The following is a 20,012-nucleotide window of genomic DNA, read 5'->3' as shown; positions in this document are numbered from 1 at the left end:
GTAACTTGTACAGTATGTGACCAAAGCCGTATCCCCAAAGAGAAATCTCCGCCACTTCGCCGTACTCCGTACTCCGTACACGGTACACGGTACACTGCACATGTACATTCTCGTCAACCTTGACAACTGCAGTGAACCCTTGACAAGCTCTTACATGTACAAAGAGTGAGCGAGGACATCTTAGATGCGAAATCTCCCCAGCTACTCTGTGCATTTACTGTATAGTGGGGAGGCAAAAATGTCGATTCACTTTGTAGTGGTACGAAGTACGGAGCAGCGCAACCGAGTTTGATAGTCACTTTTGTCGAGTGACTGGAGGTACATGTACATGCGCGTCCACCGTACGACCCGGGGTGGAGAGTGTACAGGTACAAGTACGTAGTAACAATGGGCGACTGTCCTGACGGACTGACTCGTCGGGGCCGCGCCGTCGGAGATTTGTATGCGGCCCTGCCTGTTTCGGCCGATTCGTTCCGCATCGCGCCGCAAACCATCTATGCCCCCACCTCCCCAGATGTACTTGTACATGCACTTCCTCTACGTGCAAGTGCTTGTACCCCGGACTCCATGCCGGCCTTCTCCGGACTGCCCGGATCTTGGCTCCGATGCGCCGCCATCGTCGTCAATGCGACCACCACCGCCCAAGGGGCCATGACTCATCCAACGCCTGTCCTCGCATGCGCCCGACGTCAAGCATCGCTTCGCCTCCGTCGAGAGAGTTCTGCGCCGCCGTCGTCGTCGCTTCCCTTTGTCGCCCGTGACCTGTCGTAAACCCAACATGTTCGATGCCCTCTCGCAGTACGGAAAGTTGAGTCGACAAAGGGAAATCGGTCGGCAGAATGGCTTCCTCCTCTTTCACCTCCGTCCTCGAGCTGCAGGACATGCACCTGCCAGCCCCGCCAGTACGAGCGGCGAAGCATGTCGCCGACGGGTCGCATCTCCGTGACGGGTCGCATCTCCGTGACGGGTCGCACCTCCGTGACGGGTCGCACCTCCGTGACGGGTCGCATCCCCGTGACGGGTCGCCTCCCCCTCCGGCCGCCGTTCCGCCGCCGGCCGAGCTGGGCAGTTTGGAGTCCCTCGCAAGACCGGCGACACGCGCGGCCGAGTCCTGGAACGAGCCGAAGCGCAACTCGTACCGGCTCGGCGCTGCCTTCTGGTGCTTTCTCGTCATGGGTGCCAACGACTCTGCCTACGGCGTACGTTTTTGCCCCCCCCCCCCCTCCCCCCCCCCCGGCCGACGTCGTGTTCGTGGGAACGCGTGCTCGTTGCTGACGAGGACGATCCTGGCTAGGCCCTGATTCCATACGTAAGTGCCGCGTCGTCGTCCGTCGACCGTCGCCCGACGGTATCGTCGATTCTTGGCCCCGTGCTGATGGAAGCCCGGCGCAGCTCGAACGGTACTACGGCCTCAGCTACGTCGTCGTCTCCCTCGTCTTCCTCTCGCCCTTTCTCGGCTACGTCTCATCCGCCATCCTCAACGACTACCTGCACCGCCGGCTCGGCCAGCGCGGCGTCTCCGTCGTCTGCGCCCTGAGCCACCTGGCCGCCTACGCCATCATCGCCGGACACCCGCCCTACCCCGTCCTCGTCTTTGCCTTTCTCGTCGCCGGCTTCGGCAACGGCGTCGCCGACGCCGCCTGGAACGCGTGGGTCGGAAACCTCGCCCGCTCGAGCGAGCTGCTCGGCTTCCTCCACGCCCTCTACGGCGCCGGCGGCGTCGTGAGCCCGCTCGTGGCAACCACCATGGTCGCCAAGGCTGGCCTGGAGTGGTACTCCTTTTACTACATCATGGTCCGTCCCCCTTCCCCTCGCGCCCCCGACGCCGGCACGGGTGCGCCAAGAATAGGCCGCGCGGGGCCGCGAGAGCTGACGCCGCGTTCAGATTGGCCTCGCCATCGTCGAGCTCGTCACCTTGACCGGCGCCTTCTGGCACTCGACCGGCGCCGTCTATCGCGCCACATGCGGCGAGCACGGCGAGGGCGGTGCCGGCGGTCGGTCGAGCCTCGTCGATGCCCTCTTCCGCATGCCCTCGGCCCGCGTCTGCTGGGTGGCCGCCCTCTTCCTGTTCTGCTACGTCGGCGTCGAGGTCGCCCTCGGCGGCTGGATCGTCACCTTCATGCTCAAGGTCCGTCAGGGCGACGAGTTTGCGAGCGGCATGTCCGCCGTCGGCTTCTGGCTCGGCATCACCGTCGGCCGCGCCGTCCTCGGCTTCGTGACGCCGCGCATCGGCGTCAAGACGTCGACCGCCGTGAGTGCCACCCTCCGAGCTCGCCTCCCCACCGCATCGTCCAGGCTGACGGGTCGGCACAGGTGTACATTGTCGTCGCCATGGGCCTCAACCTCGTCTTTTGGTTCGTCCCCCAGTTCCACGTCTCGGCCGTCGCCGTCGCACTCCAGGGCTTCTTCCTCGGCCCCATCTTCCCCAACACCATCCTCGTCGCCGGCCGGCTGCTCCCGAAACACCAGCACGTCAGCGTCATAGGCTTCGCCTCGGCCTTTGGCGGCTGCGGCGCCGCCCTGCTGCCCTTCCTCACCGGCTTGCTGGCGCAGTCGTCCGGCGTCGGCGTTTTGCTGCCCATGACGCTCGTGCTGCTGGGGACCATGCTCTTCATCTGGCTGCTGTTTCCGCCCATCGAGAAGAAGAGAGACTAGGCGGTGGCACGAGGCCGATTCGTATCGAATCGCCACCCATCTCGCCTTCGTTTCTCCATCATACAATACATGCATCACTCACGGCATTCCATTCGTGCGTCTATTCGTGCGTTTCTCATGTCAAAAATCCATCATGGTATTCCATTCGTGCGTCTATGCGTGTACAAGTGGGTTTGTATGCATACATCTATGCTTGTGCTGTGCATGCACCTATTCGTGTGCTGTGCATGCACCTCTTCGTGTGCTTTGTATGCATCTCTTCGTGTGCTCTCCATGCATCTATTCGTGTGCTCTCCATGCTTCTATTCGGGTGCTTTGCATGCATCCATTCGTGTGCTGTGCATGCATCCGTGCGTGTGCTGTGCATGTGCATCGTTGCTCATTTATCCGGTACGGCTTCCACCGTCTTGACCACCTTGGCCGGCGAGCCGATGGCGACGGTAAAGTCGGGGATCGACCGGGTCACGATGCTTCCGGCGCCGATGGTGCAGCCCTTGCCGATGGTGACGCCCGGCATGATGGTCGTGTTCCCGCCGATCCAGCAGTCGTCGCCAATGTTGACCGTCCCCGCATGCTCGGCGCCGTCGCGCCGTGCCTGGACGTCCGTCGGGTGCGTGGCGGCAAAGATGGAAACAAAGGGTCCGAACTGGACACGGTTGCCAATCGTGACCATGCCGCAGTCGAGGATGACGAGGCTGCCGAGTTTGTCAGCCTCCTCTGCTTCGTCCCCTGACTCGTCCATGGCCGCCAGCACGACATTCATCGACGGTCGGGGTTGGTGACGAACTTGAAGTTGGAGTAAAAATTGTCGCCAATGGCAATGTTGCAGCCGTAGTCAAAGTTCAGCGGCGGTTCGATAAAGGGGCTCTTGCCGACTCTGCCAAACGATTGCCGGAGCATCTCCTCGCGATCGGCCGTGAGCGACTCCAACGTCGCGTCGTCGGGGAAATGCGTGTTGTACTTTCTCATGAGCTTCCGGGCCTCGAAGCGTCCTTCGGCGAGCTCAGGGACCTGCGCGTCGTACCTGAGGAAGACGAGACGGTTAGCTGGCCGGTCGACGGGCTCCTCGATCATGGGTCGTGGAAACGGCCCGACGGGGGAATGATTACCGCATGCCCGAGATCATCTTTTTGTAGTCATCGCACCATGGCACGTTGGACCGAGTCTTTGCATGCTCGATGGCCTTTTCGTCCATTTGCGTCTCGGTCATTCCGCTGTTGGCCATTGCGATGTTGATGCCGCTGAAGTCAAAATGGTGGTGTCGTGGTTGGATGTGGGTGGTACTGAGTGGTTGTCGTGTCCTTATATACTCAAGTACGGGTCGTCGTCGCCGTGGGGCAGGACGGACCGGCTCGGCGGGGTTGCCCTGCTGGCGTCTTCACTGTAATCACCTGGTCGCTTCCTTCCACTGCCCTGTATTTTGTACTGGCAGGACTAACTGTGGTTTGCCCCGCGCATCGCAGGAACCATGGCCAGGGCGTCACGTCACATCACATCCTGTTCTGCCCGTCTTGGTTGAATGCCGGCAGTCACTACTCCGTAGAATCACAATCTATATTGGACACGACGCACCGTTCGCTACCAAGCTACCTGAACATGGGCTTGCCAAACTCCACAACGCCAAAGGACGGGAACGCCTGCCTGCCTGCGACGGCGCCGAAGGGTCGACTCAGGAATTCAGCAGCTTGTTCCGCTTCTCTTTCCTCTTCAATCGCTCGATTCTCTTTCGGTGCATCGTCTCGGCCATCTTTTCATACCTCTCTTTTTCTTCCTTCTTGGCTCGTTTGTCTCGTATGGCTTGGATACGGTCCTACAGCATGAGACATGCCTGTGAGCCCAACATGACTTGGTATGTGTCGGGACGGCAGACGTACCTGGCGCAGCTGTTCCTTTTCCTCTTTCATCTCCTTTTCCTTGGCCTTCATCATGGTCATCTCGTTGCGCTGCTTCACTCGCTTGTCGTACGACGTCAAGCCTGCGGTTGGCCGGAAAGCCTTTTTCTGTGCATGCCACTGCTTGCCTGCCGTCTGTCCGTCAGTCTCGTTTCGCTGGCTGGCTCGGCAGTGATGGCATCGGATCCTCACCATTCTTGCGCATTCCAAGGGGCTTTTCCAGCTTCGAGGCCGACACGAGGCTGGGAACCTCATCGACCGTGGACATGATTGCGCTGAGACTCTGGAGCTTGCTGGCTGATGGAGAATCTTGCTGCCTCGTCTGCGGCGCTCATCGAAAGAGTCTAAAATTTCTGCCATTCTGGTCGGGCTAATTTGGAATGGGGTCGACCAAGGCGGTGTGGCCGGCGTGAAGTGGCGGGTGGAGGGATGCCCCGCTCCAGGTATGCATGTACTCAGGTACAAGTACAAGGACTAGTTGTGTTGTATTGCAGCACCTGCAACTAACTACAGCACTTACAGTACAGCACTTACATCAGCACTTGCAGTACTTGTAACTAACTGTACTGTATTTACTAGTATGTACGGAGTACAAGAACGGAGTACGGAGTATTACTGTACATGTATATTCTCGGAGCACAAACTACAGTGGTTGAACGTTCTCCATACCCACAAGTACCTACTAGGTACCTAGTATTACTAGGTATTGCTTCAGTAAGTACAGTACTCCGTAGAGTACAAGTCCTTCAGTACGTGCTGTGCTAGGAACCATGCACTCTCACGTGCACATGTGAACAAACTCATTCCACTGCATTCGATTCCATCTGGACCACGTTTCAGCACCACCTCATACTGCTACTTTCAAGTTGAGCAGCGCTCATCTGTCACGTACATGGTTTGCATCATGTAGCATAGGTGGCATGAAGCAAACTGCCCATCACTTCTCGCCATCGACGACCGTCGCATTCGCAAGCTCGACGACGAGCTGGGCTGCGCGCCCAAAGTCCGACTCGACGTGCAATCCCAGGTCGGCGGCCTCGAGCTGTTCGTCGTCGCTCCTTGTCAGCGCGGGAGCGGCGCCGGCGCCGGCGACGTGGCGTCAAGGGATCGCGGCTCGCTCACCATCTTCAGGCCGCGTTCCGCGTTGGTGCCCTGCAGGCGCACGACCATGGGCACGCGCATGTCCATCTGCCGGCTCGCGCCCAGGATGGACGCGGCTATCATGTCGCATCGGGTGATGCCTGGTGAGCGGCTCGTCAGAATGTGCGCACGTCTGTCTCGACGGAAGGAGGCCGACGTCACCTCCGTAGATGTTGACGAGGATGGCCCGGACGGTCGGGTCTCGCGTGACAATGGCAAACGCCTTCTGCATCGTCTCCTCGGTCGCCTTGCCGCCGGCGTCCAAAAAGTTGGCGCTCGCGCCGCCGCAGAAGCCAACGGCGTCGTTGGTCGCCATCGCCAGGCCCGCCCCGTTCACCACGGTGCCGATGTTGCCGTCCATCTTGACGTAGACGAGCCCGTGCCGCTCGGCCTCGAGCTCGTCGGCCACCTCCTGGCTCCCGTCGCGCAGCGCCGAGAGTTCCGCCTGCCGTCCGGCGGCGGCGCCGTCAAAGGTGAAATTGGTGTCGACGCAGAGGAAGCGCTCGTCGGCGGTGCGCACGAGGGGGTTGATCTCGAGCAGCGTGGCGTCCCGTCGCGAAAAGATGCCGTGCATGGCTTGGAGGATCCGCTCGAGATGCCGCCTCTCCCGCGATGAGAGCGAAAGCTCCGACGCGATGCTCGAAAGCACCTCGGCCGTCAGCCCTCGGGATAGCTGGAAGGGAAAAGCAAAGAGGGTCGGTGGATGGTCCCGGGCGATGACGTCGATGTCACGGCCACCCTTCTTGGAGATGGCAATGGTCGGAGAGCAGCTTTCCCTGTCGATGGCCATGGCGAGATACCATTCCGACGCGGCCTCGACCGACTGCGTGACGTAGAGCTCGCCGACGACGAGGCCATCTTGTCGCCCGCGCCCTCCTTGGCCAAGCATCTCGGACGCGACGAGCTGGCCGTGCTCGGGGCCACAGACGACCTGGCCGGCGCATCGGCCACCCCCTCCGAGCCGACCATACACTCGGGCTCGAGGCAGAAGCTGCGGCGTGATGCGACAGCCAGGTCCTGGAACCATGTCAGCGTACGGGCCGCGTCGCGACGACTCGTCGGTGATGGGCGGATGCGGGCAAGGTAGGTGGTGACGGTACCGAACTCATCGATGGCCGTCTTTGCCTCCGTCACGGTACGAACAAGGCGGCCTCGCGGAACCGGAGCGCCAGACTGCGAGTGACGGGTCAGACGGTGGCGGCGGTGATGGGGGTCATGGCCACGTCCGTACTTGGGCCAGCAGCCGCAGCGACTGATGCTGGTGGATGCTCAGACGGCGCACCTGCGGCACGAGCACCTGCGGAGAGTCAGCTCGGATGCTGGCTTCATCGGCACGACCATCTCCTCTCATGGGTGCGCATGACCTTGTGTGCGATGCGGGAAAAGCTCGTCGACGGCAGCCTCTGGGTGGCCATGGCGTTGGCGTTGGCGGTGAGGGCCAGAGGCGGAGGAGCCAGCACGCGTCCCGCGAGACGGGCACGATGCGGGCAGAGGTTCGCACCGACGCGGCAATCGATCTGGCTGGGCCCAAACCAGCATCGGCGGCGGCTGCGTTCCCGAGCGATGCGGGGCCGGCACGACGGGTAGCAGAAGAGTTTGTGACAGGAGGTCTTTTGCCGCTCACGATGGCGTTTGGTGCCTGTGAGGTGTGTTCAGCCGTGCCGCGCACCATGCTCCGCGCCGCTTCAAATCACAGGTGCATGCATGGCAGGTACCCAGCAGCACCGCCGCGATGGCGCGCAGGCCCTTGGCCGCCACTCAGCCCCTGTAAAGGACATCGTCTACAGCACATCTACTAGGTACCTGGTAGGCAACTAGTTAGTACCTATACACTGGTACTTACATACTAGTATTACAGTAGTATACCTAGTACCTAGTACCTAGCACAGTAGCAAGTAAGTACCTAGTATTACTTGCAAACACACGTATACAAATAAGTACCTGCGGATGTGAATGGACGGACCACGGCCGGCATAAGTAAGTACATGTGCACTTGGACCTGGTAACAAGGACACGGAGGCGTCGCAAGCCTTGCATCTGCGTACAACTAGACCGACCGCAGCAGGCATGGACAAGGCAAGCACGGAGTATTCCGTACACGTAGGGGTTTCCCAAGAGCCTTGTCCCAACGAGCCTCCGCCTCCCTGAAGCAACCGTCGCTGGCTACCTACCTAGGCAGTGCACGAGTGGTTTGGACGACAGTCGTGAACGTCGCATTGCGACGCGGCGGTGCCAGTGTGCGAGATTGACGAGCACGACGTGCTCGGTTATACCACGACCTACCAGTAGTGATAATGCTTGCCACCCCGCTGGTACTCCGTACCGTCATGTAGCTCTCGCAGGCCGGACTACGCCTGTGGCAGCTGCGCCTCGAGCTGAAGCGTCATGTACATGTACTGTATCTACTTGTACAGTACTCCGTACACGACCAGGTATTACAAGCACGCCGTACGGTATTAGCTGGCAATCAGGGTGCAGACAACCTTGCCATGTGCGAGTAACTCCGTACTTGCACCTACAAAACCTGACGTAGCGCCTCGAGCTGAAGCGCAACGTGGTTGTATGTTGTACGTGTGCAGCGTATTACTTGGTACTAGCAATCCCACGTACCTACGAGCACTTGCACCCCAACCCACATTACAATCCCGTAATAGCGCCTCGAAAACCGTACGAGTATGTCTCAGGTACGTGTACGGTATTAGCTGTAGCAAAGGTGCAGGCGATCCCATGTACCGGCACTTGCACCCAATTACAGACTGCTACCTAGTAGGTAATACTAGGTGCTATAGCGCCTCGAACTGAATCGTCAGTTACATGTAAGTAATGCAGTCCGTCTACTCCATGCTCCGGTAATTAGTACCTAGGTACCAAGGTAGCACGATTTCGCTAATTAGTACCTAGTAGCTGGCTGTAATGACGCAGGCGATCCCGTGTAAGTACGAGTACTACGGAGTACTCCGTAGTATTGCTTGCACCTACAATCATGCTTGACAGATGCTTGCAACATAGTACGTACGTGCAAGGTACGCCGCGTTTGCATGGCAAGCTGGCGGCAGCGCTCGCCGTGTCGGGCCTTGGCGCCTTGGCCGTGGGGGCCCGGGGTAACCTCGCAACCTGACATGCATGCACTATTCCTGTACACTCGCACGTGCAGCATTCTCTTGCACCGCCCGCAATAGGTATCTGGACGCCCGCGTCGCATGGCCAAGCACCCGAGTCGCCTGAGAGCCTGGCTAGAATGGAAGCTGGCATGGTCCCTGTGGAGCATGCGCATGCGTTCGCACCCAAGTACGTACACGCACCGGGCAAGGCCAGGGAAGCGTACCCATCGTGAGGGTCACTCCTCCGCGGTGCAGGCAGAGGCAAGACGTGAGCTGCCGCCTTTTCCGTCGAGATCAGCACTTAATCTTGGCGCCCAGCACGAACTGGCCAGCGTTGTTTGACAGCCACTCGGTGGCGGACGGGTCGTCACATCCGGCTGACAAGACCCCGTTCCAGGACGCACCGCACCCGTAGCACGGAGCAAAGGAAGAAGAAAAACAGCGAGGACCGACGGTGGACGTGTTGGACATGTTTTGCATGTGTGTTGGAGCACGGAGTAATTACGGAGTGCTTCAGCGGCATTGGTGCATGTACTTATCTGCCTGCTCCGTACCTGTTACGCTGTGCGGTGTGGAAGCCGGTGCCCTGCATGCTGGAGTACGAAGTAATTGCGGAGTGCTTCAGCGGCATAGCTACATGTACATGCACTTACTTGCCTGCTCCGTACCTGGTACGCTGTGCGGTGCGGAAGCCGGTGCCTTGCACGTTGGATTACTCGTTCTTCCGAGTACATGTACCCGTCGACCTGTACCTGTTACAGATGCACGTCCCCATTGGTACTGGGCAGAGGGTATTTACAGTACGCGCCGGCGTGCCGGGATGCGTGGGCGTGACGTTTGCTTGCGCCACACCCAGCTCGCCGCGCTGGTGAGCTTCTATTTTTCGTCCGTAGGTGCCTCCATGCGCGTGCGCCACAGGCGAGTCCTGTAAGTAAGTACTTGGGCAAGTGCCACTACATGTACCGGTACGCCTAGTCGTTACCTCCATCGGGCGTCATCGTGTCAGAGTCCCTGCGTGCACGAGTACGAGTACCTGCGCGTCGGCAGTGCTTCGTACTCCCTGCTTCGTCCTCAGGCCAGCGGCAGGGGCTGCCTCAGGCGCAGAGCAAAGCAAAAACCAGAAGCAATTCCGCCGCTTGTTCGAGGTGCGAGTTGCCCACGACCATGCCGTGCAGGGCGAGGATCATCACGCATTCCGCTTGTCCACGTCGCCGCCGTTCACCACGCACGAGCAGGCGGACGGTACGACGCCGGCGACGCCAGTCGAAAAGCATCGACTGTCTTGGCTCGATGGAGGAGGCGGCATTTCTTGGCCCGGCCATTTTCAGCTTCACCATCGAGCCCATCCCATTGGACCGCCATTCCCGTCGTCCCTCTTCCGCGCGCCTGCTCGGCGCCGCCGGTGGAGGAGGATCCAGCGTGGACCGGGATGTTGGTGATGAACAGTCAGCTCCGTTGTCTTGGCGTCCCTGCCTTGCCATGGCAGGCGAGCGGGAGGGACGAGGCGGCGGCCTGCCGTTGGGCCGTCAGACGTCACGGCCAGCCGACGAGGACGACGGTGACGCGGCGGCCGACGGGACGTGCGGGCTTCGACGTCGAGCCAAGAAAACAACCGGCTCCTCCTCCCCGATCGAGCTTGGGGAACTATAAGAAATGAGATGTTGACCCTTACGATGCCATGGCACGGCCCCACCGTCCGCAGGAGATGCCACCGACGCATGTGCTTGCGAGCCCAAGTACGCCTGCTCGGCGTGCGTACGCATATTGTTCGAGTACGCACACAAACACGAGTATATATGGAAACATGCACACCACCTTGGACCACCTCTAACTCGCCACGAGAACCGCTTCACCATCTGCTCGACCGCAAGTGACGAAAGAACAAGGCCCACAACAAGGTCCATAACAAGGCCCATTACAAGACCCCCATCCTCGTTGCCGTCGCACCCTCAGCATCGCTCCGCTCGCCGCGCGGGCACCTTGACCGCCCTGCTCGGACCGGCTTGCTCGAAGCAGCATCGGGCGGCAGCGAGCAGCGAGACGGACGCATCGTCGACCGAGCAGCGGTTCGCCGAGGCCAAGGATGGGACACTCGCTTCTGCTCTGGGCCGCCTCGCTCTTGACGGCGGCCCCCGCCGTCTTCGGGGCGGCACTTCCGACGGCCGATGGACGTGTGAGCCGGCAAGCCGACGGCCGGCCAGGGTCGCCGCCGCAGATCATCACCGGTCTCTACTTTCCGGCCAAAATCGCCATTCACGACGCCCAAGGAAACCCGTCATGGTCCTGGGGGAGCGACGACTACGACGGGCAACAGGTTCCGAGTCGGCTCAAGGGCTGCCTCAAGGCCTCGGGCGTTCTCCCGGACGCCAAGTGGGCGAACGGGGGCAGGAGCATCCTCGCCATCGTCGGCAGCGCCGCCGTCATGATCAATCACCATCCGGAGAACCCGTCGACGGACAAGCAAATCACCTTTGGCATGTGCCTCGACAGCGCGCCCTTTGCCAACACGCACAGTCTCGAGCTCGTCACGCCCCAAAGGCTGGCCATTGCCACCACGTCGGACAGCAGCGTGGGCAACGTCCGCATCGTCGACCCGACCGTCGGAGCGCAAAATCCCGACCCCCCTCTCCTGCAGGGTCTCGACGGCATGACGGCCTGCCACTCGCTCGTCTGGGACGACGAGGCCGGCCTGCTGTGGGCCGTGGGAAACGACCAGCCACCGCTCGGCACGACGCCGTCGCGGAGCATCCTCAACAGCTACGCCTTCGACCGGCGGAGCGGCGCCTTTGACAGCGCGCCGGCCGGCACCTACGTCATCGGCCCGCCCCAGATGCTCTCGCAGGAGTGGCCGGGTCCGAAGGAGACGTGGTGGGACGGCAGCCACCACGCGACGCCGGTGCCCAACAAGCGACAGCTCTTCATCTCGACCGACCTCGACGTTCACCTGTTCGACATGGGCACCAAGACATTTCGGCACGGCGACGAGGTGCTGAAGACGGTGCCGTCCCTGCGCGCCTTCCAGCCCGGGCCGACGCATCGAGACCGCCTCCCTCGCGGCGACATCAAATCGGCGAGCTTCGACGGCAAGGGCAACGCTCTCTTCACCCAGGCCGATTGGGGCGATGTCCTGACGAGGAGCGTGCATCGGCTGGGCCGTCGAGGGGCCGCGCAGGCGGTGGCCCTTTCGCAGCAGCTCTATCGCTCTCGCTGGTTTGCGCCGGCAGCCGGCTGGAGGACGTCGGCCTGAGCGTCGCTGCCGTCGGAGAGATGGACCCGACGACGAGCGGACGAACGACGAGAGAGGAAAGGGAGGGACCCCAACTCCTGGCCGGCATGGCGTGGCCGGATTCGATCGACTTTGCGTTGGCTTTGTGCAGGTTGGCGTTGGGTAGGACGGCGGCGTGTTGGTTTTGCGTCCTGTATTTCGGCCGCATCACGATTTGCATAGCTTTCCAACGACATGATGAGCGATTCCCATCAACGCTGCCACATGGCGTGGTTATCCATGACGAGACGACTTTCGACCTTGGGCCGTGATCGTGATCTCCGTCGATGGGCATAGTGACTCCTTCACCTCATGACGCCGTTCCGCCGCCGCCGCACGTTTCATCGTCTCGTCGCCAGTACGTACTATGGCCTATTCTGGGGACGGACATTTTCATTCCTTCCAAGTCGCATGCGAAGGAGACGCACGCAATTCGCGTCTCAAGGGGGCAGTGAGACATGGCCTAAGAAGGAAACGAGAAAAAAAAAAAAAAAAAAAAAAGGGCGGCGACTCTGACGTCGGTACGGATCGGGCGTGCCTGGCCTGGATGCAGGAGAGCTGGATGCGCCGCATCGGCGACAGGTGCCGCACGTGACGTGCTGCGTCCCGCAAACGAACCACAGCCACAGCTGGCGAGGTGCATTCGCCACAGCCAGCCACCACCGTCGACGAACGCAACACCGTGCCTCGACTCGTTTGGCGGCGTCCGGACGACTCGAAATGCCCGACGGCCTCGTCGCCGGACGAAACCATTCGACCCTGTGGCAGCGAGCCAGAGCCAGTACCGGTGCGGCGGGTGCGAGGCGGGCCAAGACTACCTGCCACTACTCGTCGCTAACGACGCTCGAGGGCCATCGTTTGCGGGGTCCGAATCCGACGAGACCGAATGAGGGCCCCAGGACGACATGATTAGGTTCGCGTGGCGCGACGGACCTCTCTCCGCGTCGCCCAGCAGTCGCGCAAAGGCTGGCCTCGTGGCGGTCCTGGGCTGGACATCAGGCCAACCCTCTGTCCATTCCTGGCCCGATGTTGCCACCATCGGCGGCGAAGGGTGGCGAGGACGACAAAGGAGCGGCTAGCCCACGGGCGGCGGCCGCGAACGAGGTCGGTTGGTCGTCGCACGGTGCGGTGGACGCATGTGCGGATTCTACGTGCTCCCGCCCGAGCATGCACAGCCTGGCCTGCGCATTGCCCTGCACACAGTACGGAGCACGTCTGCTCGATGCGTGCGTGCTCGACGAGCGCACGGTATATATAGCCAGAGGCACCCCCCCTCCACGGACAAGTCGGTCGACACCACTTTTGCTCTCACCTCTACTCCTCCGCCTCCATCCACATCGTCACATCCCATCGACCTTGGGCTCCCCGGACGAATCACGTTGACAACATGTTTGGCCGAAGACGACGCACCCCCCTGCTCGGCGCCGCCGTCATCGCGGGCACGGCGACGGCGGCCTCGCGGCACGGGGCGAAGAAGCAGGCGCAGGTGGAATCCGAGCGGCAGTACCAGATGGAGCAGGAGGCCGAGATCAGGCGTTACGCCGAGGAGAACGAGCGGCTCCGCAACCAGCGAGCGATCGACCAGGCGGTCAACGACGCCATGTCGAAGCAGCAGGCCGAGAACATGGCGAAGCAGCCCGTCTCCCCCGGCGGGCCCATGAACAACATGCAGTCGTCGGCGGCCATGTCGCCGACGTACGGGTCCAACGACGTGCTCCACTCGCCGGCGAACTCGCTGCCGTCGCCCATGTACCAGCAGGCAGGCATGGCGCCGTCGCTGATGCCCCGAGGCAACGCCGCCGCCTCCGAGGGCATGCGCTTCTGCAGCGACTGCGGCAACAAGTGCACGCCCCAGGACAAGTTTTGCAGCGGATGCGGCCACGCTATGATGAGGGCCATGAACGAGAACATGTCCATGTAGCCGACGGAGGAATGAGCCGTCGGGAACGAGGTCGGGAACGAGGTCGGAACCGGGGTTGAGACGGTCGGCCCGTCCGAGGGCCGTCGACGATGCCACGTTTGACAACGCATCCATTGCCACGGCGAGAGGGAGGGACCGGCACACTAGCCGACGGAGGAATGAGCCGTCGGGAACGAGGTCGGGAACGAGGTCGGAACCGGGGTTGAGACGGTCGGCCCGTCCGAGGGCCGTCGACGATGCCACGTTTGACAACGCATCCATTGCCACGGCGAGAGGGAGGGACCGGCACACTAGCCGACGGAGGAATGAGCCGTCGGGAACGAGGTCGGGAACGAGGTCGGAACCGGGGTTGAGACGGTCGGCCCGTCCGAGGGCCGTCGACGATGCCACGTTTGACAACGCATCCATTGCCACGGCGAGAGGGAGGGACCGGCACACTCTGGGGACTTGTTCTGCTTTCGACCACGTCGCAGGAACCGCTGCGCGCCGCGAATATACTGTACTCTCGTTTGCCGTCTACTTAGATGTGCTCGTGCATGGACAATGTGAGAACGGATCCCCGATCGGTCACACCGCAGGCGGCATGGGCATGCGGCGGCGCGGGCATGCGTGCACCAGGCGACGATGTGTGCAGCTGGCCAGGTGGACGACCTGGTGGACGCTCAGGACCGACCCCTTCACTGCTGGCGTCGACGGTACGAGCAAGTTGAGGGATTTCGCGGGGTAATCGTTGTCGCGGGGTATTATTATCGGGGCATGTCCGCATCGCGGGGTAATTTCCACGATCCGCACCGATATGTACTCCGTATTGCAACTAATAATAATACTCAATACTCCGTACTGTACTCCGTACCTGCACATGCAATTACGCCGTTCTTGTACACCGTACTTTAGTATTCGTTGTGCTCATGTGCGCGTAGCCCATGTACGAAGGATTATTTCTTCTCCGTGCTTTCAGCCGTACCGGTAAACGCTTGCAGCTCTCGACAGCACGCATCACACGCACGGCAGCACACGCACGGCAGCACAAGCACGGACACGGGATGGCACCTGCATGCACAGGACGTACCCCCGGGGCACAACACCTGCATGCGCATGTGCCTGTACTGTGTTGTACAGTGGGTGGACCAACAGCAGGTGGACCAATGGTAGATGTATCATGGACGATGCTTCCCACGCGAACGCGTCCGTTCACAAGGAGCAACTCAAAGACGGCCAGCGGCAAGTGCCGACACGGACCAAGAAAGAGGTCATGGGGAAGCAATGACAATGGAAAAGGCGACAGGTCTCGATGGCTACCTCGCCGAGGAGCACCTGGGAACAGGTCGACGGCAGGAGCCGACACGGCCGAGGATGAGGTCATCGCGAGGCAATTCAAATGAAGGGGCAACAGGTCTTTCCATATGCCCGCTTAAATTATGTACAAAAGAATGGCAGAATGACGAAGACATGGTTGGGAATCTATTATGCTGGCAGAAATTCGATGGCTGTTGAGCTGCGCCAAGGTTGGGAATATATTTCGATTGCTGCAATCCGATCGCTGTTGAGCTGCGCCAAGGTTGGGAATCTATTTTGCTTGCTGAAATTCGATCGCTGTTGAGTAGGAAGAGATGAGCAAGAACGACAAATCCAAGTCCCGGTGCGGTGTCATATCCAATTTCCCGACAGATCCGGTGCGGCAACCGCATTGCCTTGCTCTGCCGGCACGACCGGCTCGGCTCCTGATGATTGCACGGCGGCATTTGGTGATGAATATGTCTTGGTCGAGTAGGGCTTCGCCGGTCGGTTATTGGGCGTTATCGGCGTGTTATCCCTCTGCCTCGACGACAGCTTCGTCAACCCGTACTGAGTCTGTGGGTAACGGCGGCATTAGGGTTCCGGTCGCCGTCGCGGGCCAGCCATCGGCGGCGGGGTAGGGAAGGCACTTACAAGGCATTCATCGCAACCAACGCAGGAGTCGGCGGCGGTGACGGACACGGCACAGGCTTCCATGCAACGGATAAATTCAAAGATTTTCATCTGGCCATCGGCCCCTTGGCTCCCGCCAAAAGTGCAAACACCCTCGATCGGATCGAACAGCTTGGGACGCCACGAGACGGCCGCCGCCGCGCCGAGGGCGGGGAGGGCGAGGAGGGCAATGGCGCTTTTCATGGTGCGCGATGCATGACGTGTGGTTGTGTGATGCTCGCCGCGAGGTATCTGGGTGTCGATGGGTGGTGGAAGGCGATGGTGGTTGCGCGATGCGGTCAAGTGCTAACGGTCCAGTGTTGCGTGCCGTCACGTGTGTCCGCACAAAGGCGAGGGAGGGAGCGGTCGCGCGGCTGGATGGAAGACGTGTTTCGTTTGGACGGAGCGCGTTCAATGCTGCTGCTGTTGCTGCTGCTGCTTGTGAGGAGAGGTCTATTGCCAGGCGACGACCCATGACTAGGCAAACGTCTACCTTTATACGTAATTTTCGCCCCGCCCCTCCCGTCCAGGAACCGTCACCTCCGTCGATGTTTCGGCCTCGTCGAGGTGAAAAGCTGAAATTCGGGAAGGCTGAGCTCCGGTGTCGTGCGGACCAGCGCCAAGGCGGTCGCTGAACAGGGAGGTGTGGGTGGGGGGGAGGGAGGAGGATGCGCAAGTACGGCGCAGGCTAGGAAGAGTGGAGGATGGTTCCTCCGCCGTCGCCCGTCTTGGTCCATTATGTGAAATGGCATCGCAGTGTGGAAAGGATCTGCCATTGCGGGCGGGCGTGCTCGCGCGACGGTGTCGATGCATGAGCCAACTGGCCTGTCTGGCCTCTGTGGCCTCTGTGGCCTCTGTGGCCTCTGTGGCCTCTGTGGCCTCTGTGGCCTTTGTGGCCTCTGTGGCCTCTGTGGCCTCTGTGGCCTCTGTGGCCTCTGTGGCCTTTGTGGCCTCTGTGGCCTCTGTGGCCTCTCCTCGCATGAGCGAGCGCCCACGTTCTGCCTGCTGCGCCTCGCAACGTTACCGAGGGAACGGGCTGGGGAGGCAGCCAACGCGTGCGAGCGACGCCCGTACCGCGACGTAGCACTTGCGAGTAAGTACTTGCCCCTCGGCGTGCTCGTGCAGGACGTCTTGGTCTCGCTCGTCGCGACTACTCGCGATTACAAACGGCCCCCGCCAGCGACGCTGCACGCGTGACATTCTAAAGGCGCACGTCGCTCGCCAAGGCACCGTGGCCGATGACGTCTGTTCATGCGCTCGTGAGCCTGCATGAACTTGCTTGCGCATGGCCTTGCTTGCAAGCACGACTACTTGCCTACACCGCACTCGCCCGCCCTTCCCACCCGCACCGTGCGCGGCGGCATCGTGAGCCGTAAACGTGCTTGCGCAGGCTCAGCAGGCGAAATGGCCCGCCGCCGTTGCGCGAGTACGGCCGGGTGGTGTGCCGAGTATTGCTGTGGATGTGCAGGCACATGCGCAGCTGGCGTCGCGGTCATTGAGGAGATTGCGTGCCTGTCCTTACCGGAAGCGTACCGCAACACAGGTGCTCCATACATGTACTTACTGTAAACACATGGAATAATAATACCCCGTACATGTACGGAGTACGGAGTATTACGGTATTAATGCTTGCAGGCATGCTCCCAACTCGGCAGCAGCGTGCCCTCGGCATCCATCACCCTCCATCTCGATGTAATGAATGCCGTGTGCGTGTGTGCAGAGTGCCGTGGTGGTGGTGGGGCGCACTTGCATCCTCGTCACGTTTACCGACGGCGGTACTTAAGCCGGCTGACCAAGCAAGGCTCGTCGTGCCCAGCATTTACTCCGCACATGCGAAACTAGATGCAAGTACGGAGTACTTACGGCCAAGTTGGCATATATGCGCAACTGCTGTAGATGCAAGTACAACCAAGTTGGCATGCATGCAGGTGCACGTCGTACGCGCACGCTGCTGGGACGCTGCCGGAATGGCCCGTCCAGATGAGCGCCGTCCCATCTTGGCACGTCTCCCCCCATCTTGGCGCGTCTCCCAACCCCTGCCTCCCCTCCTCGGCTCCACACGGCGACGCCGCCGATCGATGGCCGTTTCGGCCCCTGCACAGCCACGCCGGGACCTCCTCTCCGCTCGCAGGCCTGGCCCCTCGCCAGAGACAAGCCACGCGCCTCAGCCGTCACCACGGCCTGCGCCGCATGCGCAACGAGAGCAGCCGGTTCAAGCAGCCGCCGTCCTCTCCGGCCTGGAGTACGGACTACGAGCTCGTCAACGGCGTGCCGCAGCGCGGAGCATTCATTAGTAATGCTGGCAGGTACGAGTGCATGCATGGAGGAGCATGCTTTTTTTGCTCGGCGAGAGGAGTCGGCATGAGTCATTCATCTGGTCGACGGCTGCCAAGCGAATCCGACAATCAACATGCGGGACCTGCGTAGCAGCACTTGCGCACAAGTCAGTACTGTACATGTACGGTAATTACGCACCTACAGTACAAGTGCATGTACTGCAGTGGCACCGAATGATGCACGTACTTGCGCGTGCTGTGAGCTCTGACAGCGCTCCGTACATGTGCAGGTGATTGCAGGGACAGATACAGAGCACGAGGCGATAACATGCACCGAGTACCAAGCACTAACATGACACCACAGGTAGGACGAGTGCCCAATAATAGTACACGTACAGTACAAAGTCGATGCTTCCTTCGTAGCTACAGAGTACTGTACTAGGTACCGTAAGGATTACTGCACGTACGGAGTATTAAGTAATAATATTAATAATACAGAGCACACCCGGAGTACTCCGTACTGTACTTGAGTGCTGACTGTGCTCGTACACCTAATTAATATTATTACACAGAACCAGCCAAAAATGGTGAATGCTACCGTCCATGTTCTCTGTACTTAAGTACTGCCTGTGCGAATACCGTTCAGTGCTCGTATAAGTGCAAGCAAGCACGAGACACGTTACATGTGCCGCACGTGCTCGGTGCGCAGCGCTGCGTGCCTATCATGACCAACTTCAGCATGTGTAGGCACGGCACGGCGTGTGATTGACCACACGACATGTCCCGCCACGGAGTACCACGGGAGCCAGCAATACGGTACGCCGTCGTCGTCGGTGGCATTCATTTGCTTCCGGTGCGGTGCACGCTGGTACGTGCGGAGTGCTCCGTAGTAGGCACGAACTGTAAGTACATGGGCACGTACGTGTGCACTCCTATGTACAATGCACAAAAGTGTACGGAGTACCAGGACAGCACTCGTATGCTCCGACGGTGACAGGTACCGACTTGCCCAGTAGCACGACTGTGATTCGTTCCTTGGGACGGAGTACGGAGTTCTGAAGCAAGTAATTGCCATGCGGAATACCGTAACACTCGTAATGAATATTATTCATCCCCGCCCCGCGCAAGCCCGTCTCCTCTCTGTGCCATACTGTGCAGCACTGCATTGCACCCACCATTGCAAGTACCAGGAGCCGGGCCGGTACAGGCAACACTTGTTAGGTGTGAATATGTACAGGTATTGATGAATAATGTCACCTAGTAATACTCCGTACCTACGGTAGGCACCTAAGTAGTCACCCCGCCCCCCACATAAGTACTTGGTACCTAGTAATAATCAATCACCCTGCCGTATCGTGCTGCACGCAAGTACGGAGTACAATTGATCAAGTAATACGGAGTACATGCACAACTACTCCGTACACCTGCACCTGCTGTACAGTACTCCGTACAAGTACAAGTAGTTACAGCGCCGCAATGCCAGCCGTGCCCCGTTTGTCATGCAGGTAATAATTCTTACCGTAAATACTGTACAGCCAACGACTGTCGAACGTGGTAGGCTGCCCGCCTCGCTGTAGGTGCCGGGAGGATGGGCGATGCAGCACCAATCCGCTGCGCAAACAACTAAACTCATCGCTGATGCGGTGCAGATTCACCTGCAACGACGTGCTCGCGCAGCATGGTTGACCTGTCGAGCCTTGGCACCCACGTCCGCATCGTCCACGCCGTGGAGCTGTGCTGCGTGCTCCGCACGTGCAACTTGGTTCGCACGCGAATGCGAGCCGTACGCTCACGCACCGCCGCTCACGACGGCAA

The 20,012-nt window shown here is 60.4% G+C and overlaps 7 protein-coding genes across 7 annotated transcripts; 3 read left to right on the top strand and 4 right to left on the bottom strand.

Moving 5' to 3' along the window:
- Window positions 1-839: 839 nt before the first annotated feature.
- On the top strand, window positions 840-2,655 carry DCS_04375 (uncharacterized protein; the record flags this gene model as incomplete). The annotated part of the gene is made up of 4 exons (XM_040801685.1): window positions 840-1,199; window positions 1,315-1,794; window positions 1,886-2,251; window positions 2,314-2,655. 4 exons carry the CDS (start codon window positions 840-842, stop codon window positions 2,653-2,655), a joined length of 1,548 nt encoding a protein of 515 aa, XP_040656718.1.
- Window positions 2,656-3,034: 379 nt separating this feature from the next.
- Window positions 3,035-3,880, bottom strand: DCS_04374 (sugar O-acetyltransferase; the record flags this gene model as incomplete). Its single annotated transcript, XM_040801684.1, has 3 exons — window positions 3,035-3,350; window positions 3,443-3,679; window positions 3,765-3,880. The coding sequence occupies 3 exons, from the start codon at window positions 3,878-3,880 to the stop codon at window positions 3,035-3,037; spliced, it is 669 nt and encodes a 222-aa protein (XP_040656717.1).
- A 444-nt stretch (window positions 3,881-4,324) lies between these two features.
- DCS_04373 (putative protein CGRA) lies at window positions 4,325-4,815 on the bottom strand (the record flags this gene model as incomplete). Its single annotated transcript, XM_040801683.1, has 3 exons — window positions 4,325-4,465; window positions 4,530-4,675; window positions 4,740-4,815. The coding sequence occupies 3 exons, from the start codon at window positions 4,813-4,815 to the stop codon at window positions 4,325-4,327; spliced, it is 363 nt and encodes a 120-aa protein (XP_040656716.1).
- A 669-nt stretch (window positions 4,816-5,484) lies between these two features.
- Window positions 5,485-7,359, bottom strand: DCS_04372 (succinyl-CoA synthetase beta chain; the record flags this gene model as incomplete). Its single annotated transcript, XM_040801682.1, has 5 exons — window positions 5,485-5,589; window positions 5,670-5,788; window positions 5,850-6,704; window positions 6,788-6,917; window positions 6,970-7,359. The coding sequence occupies 5 exons, from the start codon at window positions 7,357-7,359 to the stop codon at window positions 5,485-5,487; spliced, it is 1,599 nt and encodes a 532-aa protein (XP_040656715.1).
- Window positions 7,360-10,871: 3,512 nt separating this feature from the next.
- Window positions 10,872-12,035, top strand: DCS_04371 (uncharacterized protein; the record flags this gene model as incomplete). The annotated part of the gene is made up of 1 exon (XM_040801681.1): window positions 10,872-12,035. The coding sequence occupies one exon, from the start codon at window positions 10,872-10,874 to the stop codon at window positions 12,033-12,035; it is 1,164 nt and encodes a 387-aa protein (XP_040656714.1).
- Window positions 12,036-13,440: 1,405 nt separating this feature from the next.
- Window positions 13,441-13,974, top strand: DCS_04370 (uncharacterized protein; the record flags this gene model as incomplete). The annotated part of the gene is made up of 1 exon (XM_040801680.1): window positions 13,441-13,974. The coding sequence occupies one exon, from the start codon at window positions 13,441-13,443 to the stop codon at window positions 13,972-13,974; it is 534 nt and encodes a 177-aa protein (XP_040656713.1).
- Window positions 13,975-15,621: 1,647 nt separating this feature from the next.
- DCS_04369 (uncharacterized protein) lies at window positions 15,622-17,121 on the bottom strand (the record flags this gene model as incomplete). The annotated part of the gene is made up of 4 exons (XM_040801679.1): window positions 15,622-15,825; window positions 15,904-16,227; window positions 16,462-16,923; window positions 16,996-17,121. 4 exons carry the CDS (start codon window positions 17,119-17,121, stop codon window positions 15,622-15,624), a joined length of 1,116 nt encoding a protein of 371 aa, XP_040656712.1.
- Between the last annotated feature and the right edge of the window lie 2,891 nt (window positions 17,122-20,012).

The sequence above is a fragment of the Drechmeria coniospora genome, chromosome 02 (assembly GCF_001625195.1).
Source record: "Drechmeria coniospora strain ARSEF 6962 chromosome 02, whole genome shotgun sequence".
Taxonomy (NCBI): Eukaryota; Fungi; Ascomycota; class Sordariomycetes; order Hypocreales; family Ophiocordycipitaceae; genus Drechmeria; species Drechmeria coniospora.
The sequence above is the reverse complement of the archived record's forward strand: the minus strand, read 5'-3'. Positions and strand labels throughout refer to the sequence as shown.